Below are 22,911 nucleotides of genomic sequence, written 5' to 3' on the forward strand. Positions count from 1 at the left end.
CCTGTGTGCGACTCATACAGTTGTAAGCAGTGTTCCGCTGCTCCGCAATTGAAACCTGATTGAAATCCCATTGTGGAAAATGTTTCAGTGACTTGACTGGGACTGCGTGTGGTCACTTAATGGCAGAGCCACATGTGTAAGTAATTGCTGTGGGTTAAAACAAACATTTAGTGGCTACAGCTAAAGTGCCTCATGCTGGACTGATATCTAAACAGCTTATAGACGACTTTGCCGTTAACAGATTCAGGCACAGCAGCAACATCCAGGCTGTGACTACGGTTATTTGTAATTGTTCCAGCATGCTCCACGTGAGACGGCAGGTATCGTCTGGTGCACCTGATGCCATGATGCGTCTGTCTTTATTCCCTTGACAACCGCGTATCTGATACCAACATCCAGGTAAGCTACTACTGCACTTCACAATGTTGTCAGGACGTGTGCGTAATTGTCCCTGTGTAATGTAACGTGTGTTTAAAATGGTTATGGTTTAAATTCACTGTTCATGTAATAGAACGAAACGATAAACCCAATAAAGGCCTGTTTGGCTGCAGCCATAGTGTCTCACTGCAGAGGATTAGTATCACTGTACAAAGAAAACATCAAACTTCCGGTCAGGTATTTCAAAGTAAAACTACTGACCCACTACTAACCCTATTTTTGTTTCACACAGTGCAGGGTTTATCGAGTAATGTGACAAGAGAATATGGTCATCATTCATTTGTTAATTTGCATTTTCTGTTACTATTGTAATATTGTTTAGGGACCACCATGTCCATCACCCTGCTGTGGGCCGTGGATGTGTACGGTAGGGTGTACAGTGTCCCCACCGCCGGCCAGCGTTGGGAGCGTGCAGACGACTCACTTCTAGAGCTCAAACGTGTCACTGCTGGAAAGGGGCGCTGCTGGGGCATCGGCTGTGACCACCACGTTTACCTCAACATGATGCCCCACGAGACCCCCATCCGCTACAGAGAGGAGACCTATGAAAATCAGGTTGGTATGAGTTCACTTGTGGGTATGTTGAAGATGAAACTCCAAAATTCTGATGTCTGATTTTTTTTATTTGAATTTTTTTTCAGAGGTGGAACCCTGTAGACGGCTTCACGGATACGCTGCTGCCTACTGACCGCTGGTCCTGGAGCGACGTCACAGGCATGAACACTCAGCCACTCCACAGCTTCCAGTTGCCGTCCCGCAGTTGGGAGTGGGAAGGAGACTGGTATGTGGACCAGAGCTGTGGGGGAGAACCAAGCCAAACTGGGGTGAGCGCAAAAACACACTCCCTATTCAGCTCTATTGTGGCTCCTTCCTCTCATTTTTCGACTTGTTCCTTTTCAGGGTTGGGAGTATGCCGTTGATTTCCCCGCTAACTTCTCTCCTGAGAAAAAGTGGAACTCGTGCGTGCGTCGTAGACGCTGGATCCGCTACAGAAGATATATAGCACAAGGCACCTGGGCAAAGGTTTGGATTCTCCTTTATTTTTGTCTACTCTGTCCTGTACTACCATCCAACAGAAACGATTACATACTTCCCACAGATTCCCTTGGACCAACCCTGGAAGGCTCCCCTGCCTCTCTGCGACATCACCTGTGGTGGCTGGGAGATGAGCGATGAGTCTGGGAGGTATCCTTACCTCTGGGCGGTGTCCCAACAAGGACAGGTGAATAGGGTTGCACAATTCATTGAATTTTTAATTGTTTTTCACGGCAGTTCATGGGAATATGTGAAATAATTAACAGGAATAAACCGGATTTCAGGTTAGTCAATAACAAAGGATGTAAATTGGAGTTGTACTGGAATATTCACATTTAATAAAAAATGAGTTAAATTTCAATGTAATCGTAAGGGAAATGGCATCTATTGTTTTATTGATTTTTTTTTTTTGCATGCATGCATGCATGCATGTCTGCTTATGACAACCAAATGTGAATGTCGTCCCCCTATCCCACCTCACTCTATCACAGTTTTTCAAAAATCCAAAAATGTATCAATCATGCTGTTTTGTGGTTGAATACAGTTTATCAGTAAAATATATATATAAATATTTAAGCACATTTTTCAGATTTTGTTGCCTAAATTAAGCATTTTCAAGGAAAAAAATGGCTAAATGAACTAAAATACAAATACAAGGCATTAAGAAGATGCATTCAAATAGTGAATGTAGTATTCTACACTGGTCACTTGGTGTCACCGTTAATTTAATGTTTGATGAGACAAGCACCAGATTGATTGCCGCAACAGTAGGCTTTTATTGCAGGTTTGAATTATCTCAGATCAGGCACAATAATGACATAATAATCAAAATAATAATTATTATAATAACACGGGCTACTGTTGCGGCCGTAATCCATGCGAGCTAAAGAACTCTCTGAACTCAGAACCTCTGACGTCACTTCCTGTCCTTTACTTTACATTTACTGTGACACACACGAGCAAGTTTGATTTATGTCTTAAATGGCTTATTTTCTGTGATTATAACTACTATATTGGGTAATACGAGTGTAAAGGTGACTATATGGGTGTTACTAAATGTCTGTGGGGCTCTGATAATGTAAAAAAAAACGTATTTAGAAGGTCGTAAAAAGGTTTTCTATGCTCTAACCATGAAATATTCCATTATAAATAAGGAATCCTACTTTACGGAAATTTACTTATCACGGAACCAATTAACTATGACACAAGGGATTCCTGTATTATATTTGTATATGATGACTATTCCCAAAGATCATCTTAGTTCCCGTGCATTTACCAGAAATATACTTACCAGAATTTAGGGGTTTTTTTGTCATCAATGTGAATGAAGTAATTGTGTTATTTTTATATGGATAGACAAACATAAATTAGAGTGCTTATCGGGTATGCAAGTATTGTTCAGCTCGACTCTAAATCTGGTCTTACCCAAAGGCTTGGTTTTATTTCATTTCATTGTCAATGAGGTAAAACCCTACAAACAGGCATCATAGGCTGCTAATGCTGACAATTCGGATGTGCTGCCACAAGGGGGCGGCATGAGCTCAAGTAATATCCAATAGATAGTTCATTAAATGCTAATGAACATAAAAGACCTGACTCAACAGTTACAATTGAACGTGATTTATTAAAATACTTCATGAATTGTCCATTTGTTTTAGGTGTGGTTCAGGGAGGGCATCCACCCTCGGGTCCCAGAGGGCACCAGTTGGGAAGAGGTAGAGGTGCCCAAGGAGGTGGCCCAGTTATCACTCGGACCGAGGGACCTGCTCTGGGCTGTACTGTGGGATGGGAACCTGATGATCCGAACAGGCCTCAGCCTGGACAGCCCAACTGGTCAGCTATCACCGTGGACCCCTCTCACCTCAACATTTGTATTAGTAACACGAGAGACATTGGAATTTGCACAGTGCCAGTAAAAGCATCATTTCGTTCCTCCACCAGGCACATCGTGGGTGGAGGTGGACTCGCCTGCAAAGGAAGTTGAAGCCCTCCATGTGGCTGTGGGGGTCAGTGTTGTCTGGGTGGTCACTAAGGACTACAAAGTGAGTCGCATGATGATGATGATGTCATCGGTGGTGGTTAAGCATCTCACTGTTCATGTGATCTTGCACTCAGGTGTGGTTCAGGCGGGGCGTCAATTCCCATAATCCCTGCGGCTCAGGATGGATCAGCATAGGTGGCGAGATGATGATGGTTGACGTGGGACTCAATGACCAGGTTACATGAATATTTCATCACCTGCACATTTATCCCGATCATCATCATCAAAATGCAATACTACCCTGCACAAAGTATTTACTGTCAAAGCTAGTGGTGGCCTTAGACTTTTGCATAGTCCCATGTATAAATTTTCAGAAATTATTTTTTGTTATGCACCCTTGTTAGATCCTATCTGCACCATTGAATCCCGCTGGGTTTACCCTTTCCTTGGATCCGATGACATGACAATCCAGATCCAGGCTGGGCTCAGAGCCGAGTGGCTTTCACTGTGGATGTCACTGCTAAGGACTTTGCTAGCGTTGCAAACACACATCTCCCCCTCCCCCACTCCTTCAGTCTCAGGCCACCCCGTCTCATATCACCCCTGCGCCCTGGGGCTGTCCTGTAACACGAGTACAGGTGGCCTCTCTAGCTAACGCTCCTCCATGCCAGTCTTATATATTTTCTCCACCAGACTCTTATTCGCACCACTCTGACATATGGGACACTCCCTAATTAGAAGCTCGTCATCGTATCCCATATTTCATATTCCAGGGCTGCATTTATGGGTGGGGCTTGTGTGAGCAGGACGCCAGTGTTACAATATATGGCCTTATAAAGTAACAAGCTTCTTGTGTCTTGCTAATGCATTTGGTGTGTACTTGAGTCATTTCTATGCATTTGAAAATGTATGTCTATCCAGTTAAGTCTTCAATATGAATTTTTGTGTTGCAGTTTCTAGTGTAAAGTAAAAAAAAAAAAAAAGTAAACATTTTAAAACCTTCTCTGTGTCAGATTTGGGCTGTCGGTGAGGATCGCAGCCTGTATTTCCGAATGGGTGTGACTCCTTCGGAACCAAGTGGGAACGGCTGGATCCCGGTTTCTGCCCAGTGGGGCAACAGCAAAGAAGCTGTCCCTCCCAGGTCTGTTTGCATATTTAATTGACACATTTAATAATCGTAAGTAATGGTAATATGCAGTCCTATAGTTATTGTGAACTGGCTATTGCTAGTGGCAATTCGGGATGCTCCGATCAGGGTCGGCCGATGCTGACGCAGCATCCCTAGTGGCAATTTTTTCCACTGGCTTATAGGACAGTTATTGTTGAGCCCTAGGAATTCCTAGCAACAAATGGGCTGTTTTGTCATTGGCTCACGGGGCGTTAGTATAGACTCTGCCTAGCAACCAGTGTGCAGTTTTTTCGCTGGCTTTTAAGGCAGTCATGGTTGAACCTTATGACCCCTGTCTAGCATCAAGTAGACATCTTTTCTTTGGCCTATAGGGCAGTTATGATTAAGCCCTATGCACTCTGCCTAGCAACAAGTGGTCAATTTTTCATTGGCCGAGCCCTGCGAAGAAAAAGTAATTCTGCTGATCTAAAAAAAAAAAAAAAAAATCACTTATAAAGTTGTTAATGAATTGTGCTATGAAAAATATAACAATGCAGCTGAGGGAATTTATTCTGTGGCCATATGTTTATACCTTGTTCTGTAAGGGACGACTGTGACTTCAGGAACCAGCTGACAGAAGCCTCCCAAGGCTCCGTGCTGAGCTGCACTGACTCTGATTCAGAGTTAGGTCCGACTGAGCCCGCAAACAGCCCCCCGATCCTGGGGGCGGCGGACCCCTCAGTGGTCCTATTAGGGGAAGTCGCAGACGCAGCCCCTGTACACACAGACGACACTCGCGCAGCTCCCAAATCTTTCATCCCTGCGAGCGACAGCTTCATCAACAGTCTTGTGTCGGACCGCGACAAAACATCGACACCCCAACAGACCATCAAACCTCAGGAGGAAGGGGTTAATTTCTCCCCAGCACAGATCCTCATGAGCCTTGACCCTGCAGGGCCCAGCACCCCTTGGAGTAATGTGGACCTGGAAGGGGCAGAGGCGTCCAGAAGCGCACAAGCAGCGGGAGCTTGCTTGAGCAATCGCAGTGGTGCCCCCTATGGACTGGGTCTGGATGGTTCGCACGGGGTCGGGGAAGAGGACGGACCCGTGTGGTCTTGGATCTCTGGAGGAGGCTGCAATGTGGACGCCTCCTCTCAAATCAGCTGGCTCAGCGCTACAGGTAGGCAGGACAGCTTGCATGCATATGAATTAATTGTGCAAAGCAAAACATCTCCTGCATAAATCAGAGTTTGATCATTATCATATGTGTATGTATGTCCACTTTTTTATGTTGTGTGTCATTTGCATACTGCAGCATGTGCTCAGGTGCCATGTGTCATCTCTGTGGTTGTCTGCACATCTGTCTGACTGCCTGCATGTGTGTTTGTGCATGTGTCAGGTCCCCTGGTCAGCTCTTTGTCACTGACCCCAGTGCAGTCTTCAGCATGGAGCGAGCAGGAGCACAAAGAAGATATTACCAAGAAACCTCTGGAAAGGAGCAACGTAAGGACTAGTTTTATTAATTGTTTTTCCCCCCCCACACTCCTATCTTACGAATATACATTTGCTACGCCTCTAACAGTCCATATGGGTGCGTAAAGGCATGCTACGCTGGTGGAGAGACTGGAAGCCTCAGCGATGGGTGGACGTGGGTGTGGCTTTGGAGCAGTCCACCAAATCAGACGGGAAGAAGGACAGCATTTTCTTTGTTTACTACATGCAATATGATGAGAAAAAGGTTATTTCATGTATATTTTGGTCAGTTTATGCACCCACACATCTGCGATCCGGCTTGTCTGGGTGCGTCCCATGGCACAACGTTCCCATTCTCACTCATCTCTTCCAGTACCTTCACGTCTTCATCAATGAAGTGACAGCTTTGGTTCCGGTGGTGCGGGACTGCCACTATGCGTTTGCCGTGTATACTGGTCTGAGGACCAGACAGAGGTGTCCCCTGCTCCTGGCAGCCCAAACCGAACAGGACATGAATGAATGGGTAACGATTCACATGTACTGTAGCTCCGTATAGCAGCAGTGTCATGCTGTTGACACTTTTGTGTTGTTTCTGCTGTTTAGTTGACCTTGTTGTCTGACTGTTGCTGCGAGTGTCGAGGGATCACACGTCCCCCATCCAGACAGGCTCTGTGGTCCACGACGGCTAAAGGGGACATTTTTGTCCATGAGCCGTCTTTCTCCCTGGAGGCCGCCACCCACGCAGTGACATGTGACCTCATGTGAGAATGTATTTGTATTTTTTTCCTGTGTGGATTCCACTTAACATGCTAACAGCTTGTGAAAAGTCTGGCCTCTAACACGCTAATGTGTGGTGCTGCAGGTTCTGGCGTCAGGTCCCGGGTCACCTGCGCTGTGTAGAGTCTAACAGTCTCGGGCTGGTGTGGGGCATCGGGTGGGATGGCACAGCCTGGGTGTACAGTGGGCACTCTGGGCAACAGGCCACCCCGGGTAAAAATGCCCCCTCATGGACGTCTTCCCTTATTATACCCACGTTTTTGATAGCGACTGACTGTATTTTTGTTCTAGTATCCTGACAGTTGTCTCTCATATTGGCTACATATCAAGCTTACTAAATTAGAAGCTGCAACTTATATTACTGCATATTGTTACATTGTCAAAACTGGGCATCATTATCTTGGTAAAGGTATCATTTTTGTTTTGGATCACATTAGCTCGTGTACCTAATGTTATGACTGCTAATTTGATTAGACTAATCTACAAGGTAATTATTGATCATTTATTTTAACAAACAGTGCACTGAATATAAATGAGATGGTAGTTCAGTAGTGTGTTTTTTTTTTTTGTTTGTTTTTTTACACTATTTTTTTACTATTTGTTTTTTATTTGTGCTCTAGTGACAGCAGATGCAGGTGACGTGCACCAGCAGACTGACGCCAGGAGCGTGCACGTGTATGAGAATCAAAGATGGAACCCCGTGACAGGATACACAGACAAGTAAGACGACAACCATCTTCAGTGTGACAAACAAATATTCAACACTTGTCTGACCGTGTGTCCCCCCCCCCTTCCTGCCAGAGGACTTCCTACTGACCGCCCCATGTGGAGTGACGAGACTGGCCTGAGGGAGTGCACCAAAGGCAACACACACCCACCCTCCCCTCAGTGGTCATGGGTAAGCGGGGCTCTGAATTAGGTGGGAATTACCTCCTAGATGGCGCTGTTTTTCTTTCTTTTGAGTAGTTTTTTCAGTATATATTCCCTTGACAACAGTATTCCCTTACAGTATGTTTCAGTGTATACCACTATATTACCAAAAGTATTTGCTCACCCATCCAAATGATCAGAATCAGGTGTCCTAATCACCTGGCCTGGCCGCAGGTGTATAAAATCCAGCACCTAGGCATGCAGACTGTTTTGACAAACATTTGTGAAAGAATGGGCGACTCTCAGTGAGTTCCAGCGTGGAACTGTCATCGGATGCCACCTGTGCAACAAATCCAGTCGTGAAATTTCCTCGCTCCTAAATATTCCACAGTCAGCTGTCAGCTTTGATATAAGAAAATGGAAGAGTTTGGGAACGACAGCAACTCAGCCACGAAGTGGTCGGCCATGTAAACTGACGGAGAGGGGGCTGAGGCGCATACAGTAGTGCAATGAGGTCGTCGACTTTCTGCACAGTCAATTGCTACAGAGCTCCAAACTTCATGTGGCCTTCAGATTAGCCCAAGTACAGTACGCAGAGAGCTTCATGGAATGGGTTTCCATGGCCGAGCAGCTGCATCCAAGCCATACATCACCAAGTGCAACGCAAAGCGCCGGATGCAGCGGTGTAAAGCACGCCGCCACTGGACTATAGAGCAGTGGAGATGTTCTCTGGAGTGATGAATCACGCTTTTCTATCTGGCAATCTGATGGACGAGTGTTGGAGAACGGTACATTTCGGACTGCATTGTGCCAAGTGTGAAATTTGGTGGAGGAGGAGTTAAGGTGTGGGGTTGTTTTTCTGGAGTTGAGCTTGGCCCCTTAGTTCCAGTGAAAGGAACTTTGAATGCTTCAGCATACCAAAACATTTTGGACAATTCCGTGCTCCCAACCTTGTGGGAACAGTTTGGAGCGGGCCCCTTCCTCTTCCAACATGACTGTGCACCAGTGCACAAAGACATGGATGACAAAGTCTGGTGTGGATGAACTTGACTGGCCTGCACGAGTCCTGACCTGAACCCGATACAACACCTTTGGGATGAATTAGAGCGGAGACTAAGAGCCAGGCCTTCTCGACCAACATCAGTGTGTGACCTCACCAATGCGCTTTTGGAAGAATGGTCAAAAATTCCCATAACACACTCCTCAACCTTGTGGACAGCCTTCACAGAAGAGCTGAAGCTGTAATAGCTGCAGAAGGTGGGCCAACATCATATTGAACCCTGTGAGTGGTATTATAGACCTTTCTTTTCAGTAACCTGTTGTAACAGTTAACATTGAGTGCTACCTGGCAACAAGTTGCCATCTTTTTCATTGTCCTATGGGGCAGTTATGACTCAGTCCTATGACGTCTGCTGAGCAAAAGTGGCCATTATTTGACAATGGAGGAACCCTGCCTAGCAACACATTCCCCCATTTTTTATTTTTTAAATTGTCCTATCCCGCAGTTATGTCTGAGCCCTCTGGCCTCTGCCTAGCAACAAGTGGCCACTTTTTATTAGCCTATGAGACAGTTAGAACTGACCAAGAAACAAGTGCCTTTTTCACATTGTCCCATGGGGAAGTTATGACGCAGCCCTATGACATCTGCCTAGCAACAAGCAACCATTATTTTGCAGTGACCTGTGATCGAGCTCTAATAAGTCTACCTAGCAACAAGTGGTCACTTATTATTGGTGTATGGGGCCGTTATGACGGAGCTCTTTAAATTGTGCAACACCTCCCTGTGTCCCAGGTGTCCGAGTGGGCCGTGGACCACACTGTCCCTGGAGGGACGGACAAAGAAGGATGGCAGTATGCTGCAGACTTTCCCACGTATGTAATGCCAAGGATGCTTTTTTTATTTTACTTCTCCCAAGCAGAAGGGGAGGTTGTTTACATTGAGAGTGACCCACCAGATCCAGCAGGGGGCAGTGTGCCACATAATTTTGTGTTGGACTTCCCCGTAGGACATTCCACGGCCACAAAACCATGAAGGACTTTGTACGGCGTAGACGGTGGTCAAGGTAAGTCCATACATACTCCGGCAGATGTGGAAGTGCACGTGTTTCCAAGTGACGAGATGTTTTGATGCGTGCAGAAAGTGTAAGATCACGTTGAGAGGGCCATGGCAGCAGGTCCCGCCCATTCCTCTGAGTGACATCTCTCTGATGCCGTGCCTGGCTCAAAGCAAGATGGAGCAGGTCCCACTGTGGGCCCTCAGCGACAAGGGGGACGTGCTGTGTCGGCTCGGGGTCTCCACCCACACCCCTGCGGTGAGGACATGTTCATGAGTGCTTGGGCTCATATGCTTATTTTCACTTTCACTATGATGTGAGGTCACAGGGAACCTCATGGCTTCACGTGGGCACAGACCAGCCCTTTAAGTCCATCTCCATAGGTGGGGCCAATCAAGTGTGGGCCATCGCCAAGGATGGAGCTGTCTTCTACAGGGGCTCTGTGTCCCCCCACAACCCTGCAGGTAAGGAATACAATGTGGAATGTGCCTTTTAAAATCTGAAATAGGAAAATACAACATTTAAGTCAGAGTACGAGGAAAAAAACATTACTTTATTCTTCTAAAATTACTTTCATATGACTTTATTCTTGCAATATGGTCAATGTTTTTTATTCTCATAAAATTATGATATTTTTCTCCTAATTTTCCCGTGAAAACTCTTTTCTCTCCTGATATTATTGTAATCATCGTCATATTACGATAAATCACCAGTTTATTCTTGTAAAGTCAATTATTACAGTATTACAGTTTTCTTCTCATAACATGACCACTTTTTTGTCATTAAATTGTGTTTTTTAGAGTGGTTGCCCCTTCCTGATTTCTTATTTTTTTGCATGTTTGTCACACTTAAATGTTTTAGATGATCAAACAAATTTCAATATGAGTCAGTGACAACACAACTGAACACAAAATGCAGTTTTTAAATGAAACTTTTTTATTATTAAGGGAGGAAAAAAAACCCTGCATGTCCCCGTGTGGAAAAGTGATTGCCCCCTGTTGAAACGTAACTTTACTGAGATTGAGATCTCGCAGTCTGGTAAGGGTCATAAAGTCATTTCTAAAGCTTTGACCCTCCAATGAATCACAGTGAGAACCATTATCCACAAATGGCGAAAACATGGAACAGTGGTGAACCTTCCCAGGAGTGGCTGGCCAACCAAAATTAACCCAAGAGCGCAACAGTGACTCATCCAAGAGGTCACAAAAGACCCCACAACAACATCCTCGTTTCAATTTTGCCAGAAAACATCTTGATGATCCCCAAGACCTCTGGGAAAATACTCTGTGGTCTGATGAGACAAAAGTTGAACTTTTTGAAAGGTGTGTGTCCCATTACATCTGACGTAAAAGTAACGCTGCATTTCAGGAAAAAAAACATCATACAAACAGTAAAATATGGTGGTGGTAGTGTGATGGTCTGGGGCTGTTTTGCTGCTTCAGGACCTGGAAGACTTGCTGTGATAAATGGAACCATGAATTCTGCTGTCTACCAAAAAATCCTGAAGGAGAATGCTTGTGACCTCAAGCTGAAACCAACTTGGGTTCTGCAGCAGGACAATGATCCAAAACACACCAGCAAGTCCACCTCTGAATGGCTGAAGAAGACAAAATGAAGACTTTGGAGTGGCCTAGTCAAAGTCCTGACCTGAATCCTATTGAGATGCTGTGGCATGACCTTAAAAAGGCGCTTCATGCTGGAAAACCCTCCAATGTGGCTGAATTACAACAATTCTGCAAAGATGAGTGGGCCAAAATTCCTCCACAGCGCTGTAAGAAACTCATTGCAAGTTATCTCAAACGCTTGATTGCAGTTGTTGCTGCTAAGGGTGGCCCAACCACTTATTAGGTTTAGGGGGCAATCACTTTTTCACACAGGACCATGTAGGTTTGGATTTTTTTTTTCTCCCTTAATAATAAAAAGTTTCATTTTAAAAACTGCATTTTGTGTTAATTTGTGTTGTCATTGACTAACATTTAAATTTGTGAAATGTTTAAGTGTGACAAATATGCAAAAAATAAGAAATCAGAAAGGGGGCAAACACTTCACACCACTGTATGCGGTAAAAAACCCTATAGTTTTCCTTGTAAAATTGGTATTTTATGCTTGTAGAAGTCATGTTTTTTCCTCCAAATATTACCACTTTATGCTTGTAAAGTAATATTTTGTTTTACTCCTAATATTGCAACTTCTTCCTGGAAAAAGTACATTTTTTCCTCATACATACCACAACTTGGCAAATTGTTTTTCTTGTAACAGTTAAATTTGATAAAATAAAATTTGAAGATTAAATTAAATAGTACAAGGAAAAACCTTTAAATTGAATTTAAATATAAATTAATTTAATTAATAATTTTTAATTTAAATTTGATATTTTGTCAGTAATTCCAAATTCAGAGTGCTGTACTTCATGATCCGTCCAGTGTGGTGTGTTGTCCCCCTACAGGAGAATGCTGGTACCACATCCCGTCTCCCTCCAGGCAGACGTTGAGACAGGTGTCTGTGGGTCGCACTTCTGTGTTTGCCGTGGATGAAAACGGTTTGTAGTCAAAAGCAGAGGTGCCATTTTTAACCCTTTAACTCTTTTGTTTGAAGAACTGTTTCCCCTCTGGTGAATGACCTCAGGTAACCTGTGGTACAGACAAGGCCTCACTCCCAGCTACCCTCAGGGGTCCGCCTGGGAGCTCATCTCCAACAACGTCACCAAAGTCTCTGTGGGACCTCTGGACCAGGTCAGAAGCGCAATAAAGAGGACGTGTTCATGCATGTTGCAGATGATGAGCTGGATGTTTTTTTTCCTTACTCAGATGTGGATCATAGCAGACGGAATGCCGGGCTTCCCTGGCGAGACTCCCGGAGCGGTCTGCCACAGACTGGGGGTGGGACCTATGCAGCCTAAGGGTCAACACTGGGACTATGGTGTAGGGGTATGTGGACAAAAGTATCTGGACACATGTCTGTTTTGATAAATAACCAGTTGTCCCAATACTTAGATTTTTTTTTTCCTCATTTCAGGGAGGCTGGGAGCACATCAGCGTGAGAGCCAACTCAGTGGAGGCTCCTCGCACACAGCACCCCCTCCCAGCCGGCCCCTCGCGCAGCCCGCAGCCTCTGACGAGAGCCAACGGGAACGCCATGGTGGGTGTTAAAGCTCCTTCCGAGTAATCCTCCTTTGTTTGTGCCTGGGTTCACATCGGTCTACTTGGTCCCTGTGAAGGGAATGCACAAAGGGAATATGAGGCGCTTATGTGCAGTGCATGTGTGTTTTATTTCAGAGGGTTTTAGTGTTTGCTTTAATTCCAAAACACACACAAAGTTAACATCTATTAGTGTTAAAGGGCTGGGGCACCAAACATTCCTCCCTTGTGTTAGTGTGTCATTATTTATTATGCATGTTATTTATTTTATTCATGCGTTTGTCTCATTTGTTGTACTCGTTTTTTCATGTTTTTTTGTTTTTTTCCAAAATGTGACATATGTATAAAAGCTACAGAGAAATTATAAGGGGTGGTAAAATGACATTAAATGCCCTCATGGATTCTGCAATAATATCGATGATGATAATAATAATAATGAGAAAATATCTTCCTGCTCGTGTTTTATGCAACCACAAATTTGCAAGGGCAACTGCACCTGTTAACTCAACTTTGTCTTACACTGGGGGGGGGCATTTGAATGTGAAATAAAAGATTCAACAAATCTACTGCTTTATGTGCAACTCACTGGAAAATGAGGGGGCAGGTAGGATGTTATGCAAAAGTGAGGGGGCGGAATTATATTTGGGTGTGGGGAGGGGGGGGCGTAAATAAATAATACAAGACTTTTTTTAATTAAATGAAAATTGTGTTGAATTCAAATGAATAAGCAAAACTATTCAAAATAAAAATTACATTTTTTGAAAATTAAAAACCTTTTTTAAAAATTAAAATTCCGATACATAACTTTTTATATTTAACAGAAAAAAAATAGTATTTTTCTTAATTCTTCAATGAATAACGAATGAATCATAATAATTAAAAGAGGTGAAGGTTTGCATTTGGTTGCATTTTGTCTCCGTCATGCAAGTAACGAATAAAACAGTTCTTATTAAAGGGCAAATTCATTTGCATTTATTTTCATATTAAACAGTGTAATTAAACATTTCATTCAATGACACTAATGCATGATTCATGTGAAACAAGTAAAAATATCACCACTTTCCCACCCCAAATCGACAGGGACAGCGTTAATCCATGATTTGTTTTTTTAATTGCCACTAGATGATATGTTCCCGTGATCGTCTCGGCTTGCACTCACAGAAAAAAAAAATTGAAAGTCCCTACCTACTCAGACTCGGGTCATAGCCTCCATTTACAGAAAAACAAAGAAAATATTTACACACATCAGTATACTTTTAAGTTACATTTGTCAAATGTGCAAGACTAAGCAAATGTGTAGTCCAGGAGAAGTTCTTAAATAATCTTTTCAACTATGAGGACACCGTCGTCGTCTTGATAGGTCAAAATCTTGAACAAGATCAAGTCGTGAGAGTACAGTTAGAACCGTATTACCCAGTTTTTACTGCATCATTAGATTGGACAGGCGCACACACACACACACACACACACTCACTGAGATGATTGACAGCCTTCTAAATGAACTGAGTGGGTAGAAGTGGTACAAATCCCCTCTGAGGTTCTTTGGGTATCGAAAATTCCATTAAATTACAAATGTCACTGAAGAAATATTAAACTAATTCAATTAAAATCGAATAACTAAACATAAAACAAAACAAAAGAAATATACTTCATTCAAAATAAAAGAAAAAAAAACAAAAAGTCAAAAAAACAAATAAACTTCAATTAAATTTAAAGCAAAATTTAAAATATTGTAATGGGGAATCAAAAATGTCATAAAAACAAGCAGAAAAGCAAAGCAGCGACAACGCCAAATCAAATGAAAACAAATGAAGGCTAAAAAGAAGCTTTCTGTTCATGTCAAAATGATTAATGGCGCAGTGTTTCTTTTCTAGTTTGGGTGAGTAAATGATGTGTTGCCAGCTGCTGTATGCACGTTTAGTGAGCAGCTGCTCACTCGGTCATCCTATCAATTTGTACATGAATACAAATTCATTGCACGTTTTTCATTTTTATACAAACACGTCATTTGGACGTTTCAAAAATAAAAGTCAGGTTTGGCGGTGACGTGACATTAAAAAGGGATACTTTCACCTGTTTTTTTTTCTCTCCCCCCCCCCACATCAGCTCGACAAAGGAAGAACTACAAAAGTATTTTGTCCTTTAAAGTTGTCCACTGTCCTTATTGAGACGTCTCAAAGCAAACCATGAAAGTACATATCGAGTATGTCATGTATGCTATCATTTGCAACATACTGTGGGGGGGGGTGAGACCCCTGCAACGGCGAGAACCCAGCCATTCAGTCATTGTTGGCAAGTCGTCAGCCCTCTTGTTGGAAGATGCTACACAAACGAGTTCTTCTCCAATGAGGAGAGAAATCAACACAACCATCAACCAGTTAGGATTATTGAAAATGACTAACACAAAAAAAAAGGCAACTGTAAAAAAAAAAAAATAAAATAAAAATCACAGACGAACCAATGACAAATGCTTCCATTTTCAATTCAAAGAGCTTATTCCTATTTGTAGTGTACTTTTCCAAAAATAATCCTTGTTTTGTCTTTTTTTTGTTGTTTTTTTTTTGGTGACAGTGAAGTAGAGGAACAAAGCAGCCAGTAGGAATGCGCTTGATGAGGTCTTAGAGCCCAACATTTCAATGCGAGGCCTGCGTTGTGGAATTGCACACACGTAGAGAGAGGAGGTGGTGACGAGGCTCAGGAATAGGCCGCCCGCCTGGGGACGACATGTCTTTTGTCCTTTTCCCATCTGGCTCTAATCCCCAAAGTGCAAGTGTTGAAGTTGGAGAGTGTCATGACCGTTTTGTCCTGCCACTTAGTCCTTTTCTCCATCTTCACTGCTTCCTGGAGGCAACACAACACCACACAGTTACACACCTCCTCACATTTGTACGTGTACGTCTATAAACATGCTATTTTAGGGCAATTTAATAACAGATACAGATGTGAGGGTGTGTTGCCAGGTCCACTTGCCTCCTTGCTCCATGTCCGAGTCGGTGAGGTGCGTCAGGGAGAAGCTTGCGATGCTGGCCGGCGAGATGGAAAAGCGAGAGTAGTTGGACGAGCCGCTCCAGCTGGACGCTGCCATGAGGGGTGGAGTAGAGATGCTCTTGGATGGGATGTCTTTGTGCGTCTTGGAGGGGAAGGCGGGCGCGGAGGGGAAGTCATCGTCCCACTCAAAGCCACCACCTGCAGGGGAATGACACCAGACGTATAAACGTGTGTCCCCGACGAGCAAACATGTCAGCTTCCCAAAAGCTGTTGCTGCAAAAAAAGATCATATTTTCATACTACGTCAACCTGAACTACATCCACATCAAATAATCTTTATTTTATAAAAATGGCTACAAATACAAAGCATTTCAAACATCAATAGCAAGACACACGTATCCTTGCAGGAGAAAGGCATCCATGAGAAATGTTGCTGCATGCTTTGAATGGGGAAAAAGTAGTGCCATCTGGTGGACAAATATAATAATAAAAGTAATAATAGTACAGTTGTTTATTGCGGTTAATTGGTTCCAGACCCGACCGTGATAAGTGAACTTCCGCAAAGTGGGATTCAATATTAATAAATTGAATATTTTTGTAGTTAGAGCCTAGAAAACCTGTTTGACTTTCTAAATACAATCTTTACCATCACTAGAACCCTCTAGACATGAAACAACACCCCGATAGTCCCTTTACACTCCTATTGTGCAATATAGCAGACATAATAACAGGAAATAAGCCATCTTCGTAAATAGGAAGAAGTTTATTGACACCTAGAGACTAGTGTAGAAGAACTGCTGCTGTTTGTGGCTAAGGAAAGACGCATGATGCACGATGCAATGGCATTATTAACAAGCGGAGAACACGTGCAGTGAACATTCACACAGGAGCTGCTGTCGGCCACCGCAAACCTGCTGCTAGCCCTTAGCTTTAGCTAAGAGTCAACTCCACTAGCTGACGTCACACAGGTCACTTCGCTTCTTAAAAGGCCCACACAACAAGTCAGATACTGTATTACACGTCCTATCACGTCTTCTGATTGCCTCTAATTGTATTTTTGTTCCTTCCTGAAAATGCTTAATTTAGGCAAAGAATATGTACAATTTGTTTTTTTTTTGTTTTTTTTTTACTAACAATAGGCCATACTGAACCACAAAACAGCGATTAATTTTTGAAAAAAAGCCACAATAGAGTGAGGCAGCGATGTTCAAACCGTAGTAGTAGTAGTTCATGTTACGATAAATGTGTGATTTAAAAAAAATAGGCATTTTCATTGCTTTTCATAAGATATTTTGTCAGAAAATGTGTTTTCTATTATGGTTCTATTTCTATTAGGTCAAGTTAAGTAACTAAACATTTTTAAAAGTGAATATCTACTGAAAAATGTAATCTGCGGTGGAACCTCGATTTTTGTACTCCCAGTTTTTGTAGGATTTGGTTTTTGAGGAAAATGATTGCCAAAAATACGTCCGTACAATAAAATACGTACAATAAAATACATCTTGGTTTCCGTACACGGTCTTGATTATGGTACAGACAAACAGCGCCCAAACAAAGCATTGAGACGTTGGTGGCATCTGAAGAACGGATAGCGTTTAGAGTTGGGACACTACAGACCGATTGGGGCCAGCTGGTTTATTTCTCACTATTTAGATTTCAGAAAACGACTTTAGAGCATGAAGAGCTGGTATCGGAAGTATCACATTACTAGCGCACTTCTTGACGAGTTTGTGGCAATTTCAAGGAATTTGTGCAACGGGAGTCAGTATTTTCTCAACCAAATGATTCCATGTAGGAGATGAAGAAGAAAGAGGGCAAGAATCTTGGCTCTGGCGGCTCGTAAACAACTTGCTGCCACGTCTACTCCGAGGTGCGTGTGGGTGGATGTACTGCATGTCTGAGGCAGGAGGTGAGACACCAGAGCTTGCACTAACACCTTTTCAAAATCATTTTCGGATGAGAAGATTAACTTTTGCCTACATCGCTGAGTACCTTTTATCCAATTCGATAAACCGATAAACCACGCCTTTCGATGACTGCCAACATCCGTGAGTCCCTTTTAAGTCTTGGTAAGCACGGCAATACGTGTCGTTCGATGACGTATACGCGCGACCTGACCGTTCATGCTGCAGTCGCATCGCACGTATATCGGATTTATATCCACATACGAATGAGGCCTGAGTCGCCCATGTGCGCCCTTTTCTTTGTCACGGCTGCAAAACAACCCACTATGACACAAAAAAAAGTTGCAAGTACCAGAACTTTGATGAAGGTGAGAAGCACTTGAATTCAAGACAGACATGGTTGCGAAGTATGAAGACAGTTTCTGTTACAATAGGATTGTAATGTAAAAAGTAGGAACCTTTAACACAGATTGCAGGGGGAAGGGATTAATGGAGAGACAACAGCCAGTGAGCTAGTTCATTCGTCACTTGTATGTATTTCGTATTGTTTTCTGCGTGTAAATTATCATTATTCTCTACAAGAGCTACTTTTTGTTCATATTTCTGGGTGTCTGGAACACATGAATTGGATTAACATTATTTACTGATGGAAAAATTGCTTTGGCTGTCGTAGGTTTCTGTTTTCGTTGGACCTTTTGGAACGGATTAATGTTGAAAACCGAGGTTCCACTGTATATTCATTCAAAAGTCAAGTAGCTTGAAAATTAAGAATTGAAAGGCTCTCTTAAGCGTTCAGGACAGTTACCTTCTTCATCTGTGGAGCTTTCAGAGTTAGTAAAGCGGTTCAGGTAGCTAGAACTTGGCACGGGTCTGCTGAACTCTGGTGTGTGGTTGTTAGAACTTGATGAGTGGTCACCCAGTTCCTTGGTGGGGGTCTCCTAAAAATCAGAAATTTGCATTCAAGATGATGACATGTAAAAACCCTCGTAGCAATGAAAGAGAGAGTCTACCTGGTCAAACAGGTAGACGGTGACGTCATCGAAGAAGGACACAGCTCTTCTGGTGGCATCGGCATTAGACATTGGGGATGAAGCCTCGATGTTGAGGGTAGATGGTTTCAACAAGCTCCTCAGGTTCTTTGAATCGCTATCATCTGAGATAATGAGCGGTACTGTGTGCACGCCATCATCCTCGCTGTCCGAGCTGGAGCTGTGCAGCTGGTAGGCGTGGACGTCTTCGTCAGAGTCGTCGCTGTTTTCGTTCTCCTCATCCGCATCTGCTCCATCCTCAAGGCCGTCCGGACCCAAGCCGTCCCGCCTGCCCAAGTAACGACCTTCCACATCAGGCTCCTTTATTTTGTGGCCCTCGCCGGCATAGGTCCTGGTTAGCTTGGCATGAATGCCACCCTCAGTAGATGGGAGTGGTCTGGAGGGTATGGTATGGTCTGGATCACGAAAAGAGTCTGGTTTATCTCCACTGGGACTGGGCCAGCTGAGGGATCGTTTGATATTTGAATGTCCCTCTGGAGTTGGATCTTCTCTGACATTACCCTGAGGAGTAGCAGAAAATTCTTGCAGTGGTAGTAGAGAATCCAAACTGGTCTCTGCCGGTCTTCCCTGTTGAGGACCAGGAGCAGCAGCACCGACATCATTGGTGGAGTTCCTCAGCGATGTGACTTCAGCTAAATCTTCTACTTTCGTTTCCTCACATTTCTTCTCCGGCTCTGATTCGTTGTCCGAGAAGTAGGCAGAGTCTCTGTAGTTTGTGCTCATGAGCGGTTCATCAGCAAGAACAACATCGTTGAGATCCTCACTGGGAGACTCAAGAGTGCCCTCGGCTTCGGAGATGACTATCTCTGGCGGAACCAGATTTGTCACAGCAGTAGGCTCTTCGGTTTCTTTTTCCTTCCGGACTACACTTGGGACATCTTTTACAGGGGACAGGTTTTTATCCTCATTCGGCTGAGAGTTCCACTCAGGAGACTCCAGGTTCTCCGTCTCATAGCCACTGTCAGATATTTTATACGGAGGTTGGAGTTTGTGCTGATCTCCGAGCCTGTGAATGTCGAGGGAGTCTAAAGAGTCTGGTGTCTCAGCTGAGTGGTCCACAGTTGGCAGAGTGGTGGACATGCTGTCCTCTAGTAAGCTGTCTTGGCTAATCTGGTCCAAAGACGGTCCAGAGACTAACAGAGACGGTTGTCCATGAGCGTCCGTTAAGGATTCTTCGTGGTCAGACAGTGTTGCTTCCATTTCCATGTCGGCATCCTCAATGAGTTCACTCAACAGATCATTGCTCGTTAGCTCGTCAACATGCCCGCTGTCTGAAACAGATGCTTGGACAAGCGACTTCTCAGGTATGAGTTGTTGAGCGCTGCTGTTTGAGGTTGCAAAGTCACGATCAAGGCTGGAAAGTTTGGCATCTGTGCACAAAAGGTCTGGAGTGGCACTTTCAGAGAACATGGGAATGTGATCATCAGGCTGACTAACAAGAAGATCAAACCTCTCTGAGGTAGAATCCACATCCAAATCCAAATCAGAGCCCATGTCTCTGTCTGAGGGTTGGAGCAGAGCGAGGTCCTCTGTGGAAGATCTGTTACTAGCTGGCAGCTGGTTGCTTGTGTCATCTTCTGATATAATAGTAATAGAAGGCACCAGTGTTTCCTTTTCTACCCGAAAAGGATTGTGTGCCCCAAAGTTGGTACTTGATGAGTCTAAAAATCCTTTTCTTGGGGATGTGCTACTCCATGCAGGTTTTAAGTTGGTATCTACTGTGTTTAAGCTGCCATAAGTGTCAGGGTTGTCCCAAGAGTCCATTTTGAAGGCGTCCTCCGGTTCGTGGATTACACCAGGTGATAAAAAATTTGGAAACCTTGTACCTTCTTTCATCAGATTATGCTCTTTAAGAAACATAAAATTCTCTGCCAGTTTTTCAGTGCTCAGAAGCCTCTTCCCATCAGTGCATTCACTCTCCACTGAGTCCTCCTCCAGAGTCCGGTAAGTGGCTTCTGAACAACTTTCTAAAAAATCCTGTGCATTTACATGCTGTACTTCCAGAGGAGCACTACTACAGAAAGGGTTGCCATTGCACTCTGGAAGATCCACAAAGTCCTGTCTCCAAGAAAGAGAGTCCTCCTGCTTGGACTCGCCCTCAGTGAAAATATTGGTGTGGTATGGACTGTCATTTTCAAGAGAGGACCAGATGTGACTGTCTGGCAAATAGGAATCCTTAGAGTCGATACTGTGGTGAAAAAAGTCCGCCTCGGTGCTAGATTCATCCAGACGAACATCTTGAAGGACAACAAAGTCTTGTTGGCTTGAAGTGAAGTCTGTGTTTTGAGTGTTATCTCCTGCTTGTTCTTCTAATTGTATGTAATAGGCGTTGCCATTAGATGGCTTCTGGGCATCAAACACTGGTACAATCCCAGGTATCCCAGAAGGAGTGTTCCCACTACCTGCAGCTGCTGATCTGGCCACAGGATCCGGGAAGTGGGCCTGGATGTCTTCAGTGGAAACGGGAAAAAACATGCTGTGGTAGTTGACCGTCATGTCCACACCTGAATGAGAGTGGCTGCTGTCATAATGGTCGTGTTTGGCCTCCTCCCAAACGTACTCAAAACTGAGTCCTTTGCTAGTCTCGGTGACAGTTAGCACCTCGTCGATATCTTGCTGCAAGGCGTCGTCGCCAAACTGCTCCAGGATGGGGAAGGAGGAGTGGTTGACCGTGGTCTGTCGCATGGAAACACTCGGCTTGAGAGCGTCCCAGCGTTGATCAAAGTCATCTTCTATGTCCCTTTGGCCTTGCATGCGCAGGTAGATGAGTAAGCGGTGTACTTCCTCTGCTGTGGCCCGCTTATCTGGAGAGAGCCAGCAGAACTGCAGGACCTCATACCTGCCAGGGGAGAAAAAAAACACGTCAGACAAGAAGCATCTGAAGAAGTCTTACATGTGCAAAGTGCACTGTCTGTCTGTATTCATTAATGAATTTACTCAACTGCAGAGACCACCAGGCATCTACAAGGAGTAAGACATTTATTAGCAGGAAGGCGTTTTTTTCCAAATGCAGCCATGCAATATTAATTATATAATGTGTTTTTAAAGTTATCCGTAAACATCAGGTTTATAGATGCCATGCTTGTAGTTTCTCACAAGTATTTAACATTAAAATCGGAAGGTTTTAAATAAATACATTAAACAAACAACATGTTTGTGACATGGACGTTCTCCCAGGCAATTAGTACTGTCAAACATTCGTAACATTTTCCAAAATGTTGGCCAGAGCACAATTCATACCCAAGTTATTCAAAGTGCTTTACAGAATGGAAGGGTAAAGTCACTTCATCAAATCATTCCATAACAACATCAAATCAATCTGAAATCATTGCATAAAGTTCCATAGATGATTCCATAAAACAAAAAAGATTAAGAATGAAGCGTGCAGATAAAATACTTTCAGTTGTCATATGCACAGTTGAATAGAAGTGTTTTCGGCTTGGATTTGATCATTGCCAGCGTTGAGGATTGTCACATCTTCTGGAAGATTGCTCCAGATTTTGGCAGCAGAAAACATCACTCCCTCCCTCTTCTCGTGGCTTTCCAGAAATTAATTAATTAATGATCACTGTTTCGTGGTTGACTATGGTCAATTATTAGGCACAAAAGTCGAAAGCAGAATTCTGGTCACTAGGCGGAAGTAATGACAAAACATTGACAAGACATGACATTACATTACCTTCACAAAGCATGCAGTCAGCCATGGTATGTTTGACATGATAATGAAAAGAGTTATCCTCCCATTTCGTGTGGATGTGGTTTTTGGCTTCTTACTTTGTCCTTCTCCCCCACTCCATTTGAAAGTCTTAAGTTTACAATAAATAAACTGGAAGTTAACTAGTTAGCTTGGTAGCATGCTATGCTTAAAGCGGCGGCAGTCTTGTGTCCCTAAACAAAGAGTAATAGGAGTGTACAGGTGACTATATTTTTTATTTCATGTCTAATGGTCAAAACCGTATTTAGACAGTCATAAACTGTTTTTCTATGCTCTAACTACAAAAATATTTCATTTAATAATCATGAATCCTATTTCTCGGAAATTCACTTATCACGGTTGAGTCTGCAACCAATTAACCGCAATAAACGAGGGAGACTGT

General features: G+C 43.5%; 2 protein-coding genes across 2 annotated transcripts in view; one reads left to right on the forward strand and one right to left on the reverse strand.

Annotated features, from left to right (window-relative positions):
- tecpr1b (tectonin beta-propeller repeat containing 1b) lies at window positions 1-16,868 on the forward strand. Its single transcript, XM_054759349.1, has 27 exons — window positions 1-136; window positions 299-399; window positions 761-993; window positions 1,080-1,262; window positions 1,339-1,461; window positions 1,538-1,660; window positions 3,132-3,306; window positions 3,415-3,515; window positions 3,589-3,690; window positions 4,468-4,595; window positions 5,168-5,742; window positions 5,962-6,065; window positions 6,145-6,300; window positions 6,409-6,558; window positions 6,639-6,796; window positions 6,898-7,025; window positions 7,433-7,532; window positions 7,614-7,710; window positions 9,475-9,554; window positions 9,689-9,745; window positions 9,820-9,994; window positions 10,065-10,200; window positions 12,183-12,275; window positions 12,362-12,468; window positions 12,544-12,663; window positions 12,752-12,874; window positions 14,980-16,868. Exons 3-27 carry the CDS (start codon window positions 769-771, stop codon window positions 15,061-15,063), a joined length of 3,603 nt encoding a protein of 1,200 aa, XP_054615324.1. The 5' UTR covers window positions 1-136; window positions 299-399; window positions 761-768; the 3' UTR covers window positions 15,064-16,868.
- The window catches only part of lmtk2 (lemur tyrosine kinase 2), a 25,027-nt gene continuing 15,932 nt past the window's right edge, over window positions 13,817-22,911 (reverse strand). The window contains exons 12-15 of the mRNA XM_054759348.1: window positions 18,776-21,653; window positions 18,571-18,703; window positions 15,844-16,059; window positions 13,817-15,714 (exon numbers count right to left, since the gene is read on the reverse strand). Coding sequence (XP_054615323.1) covers window positions 15,686-15,714; window positions 15,844-16,059; window positions 18,571-18,703; window positions 18,776-21,653 — 3,256 coding nt within the window. The 3' untranslated portion in view covers window positions 13,817-15,685. The remainder of the gene's footprint in view (window positions 15,715-15,843; window positions 16,060-18,570; window positions 18,704-18,775; window positions 21,654-22,911) is intronic.

Source organism: Dunckerocampus dactyliophorus, chromosome 18 (genome assembly GCF_027744805.1).
Source record: "Dunckerocampus dactyliophorus isolate RoL2022-P2 chromosome 18, RoL_Ddac_1.1, whole genome shotgun sequence".
Classification (NCBI taxonomy): Eukaryota; Metazoa; Chordata; class Actinopteri; order Syngnathiformes; family Syngnathidae; genus Dunckerocampus; species Dunckerocampus dactyliophorus.

Coding starts and splice junctions, on each gene's coding strand:
- tecpr1b (XM_054759349.1), top strand. CDS start 769: ATGTCCATCACCCTGCTGTGGGCCGTGGATGTGTACGGTAGGGTGTAC. Junction 9,555..9,688: donor TATGCTGCAGACTTTCCCAC/GTATGTAATGCC, acceptor ACTTCCCCGTAG/GACATTCCACGGCCACAAAA. Junction 12,875..14,979: donor GAGCCAACGGGAACGCCATG/GTGGGTGTTAAA, acceptor CCCCCACATCAG/CTCGACAAAGGAAGAACTAC.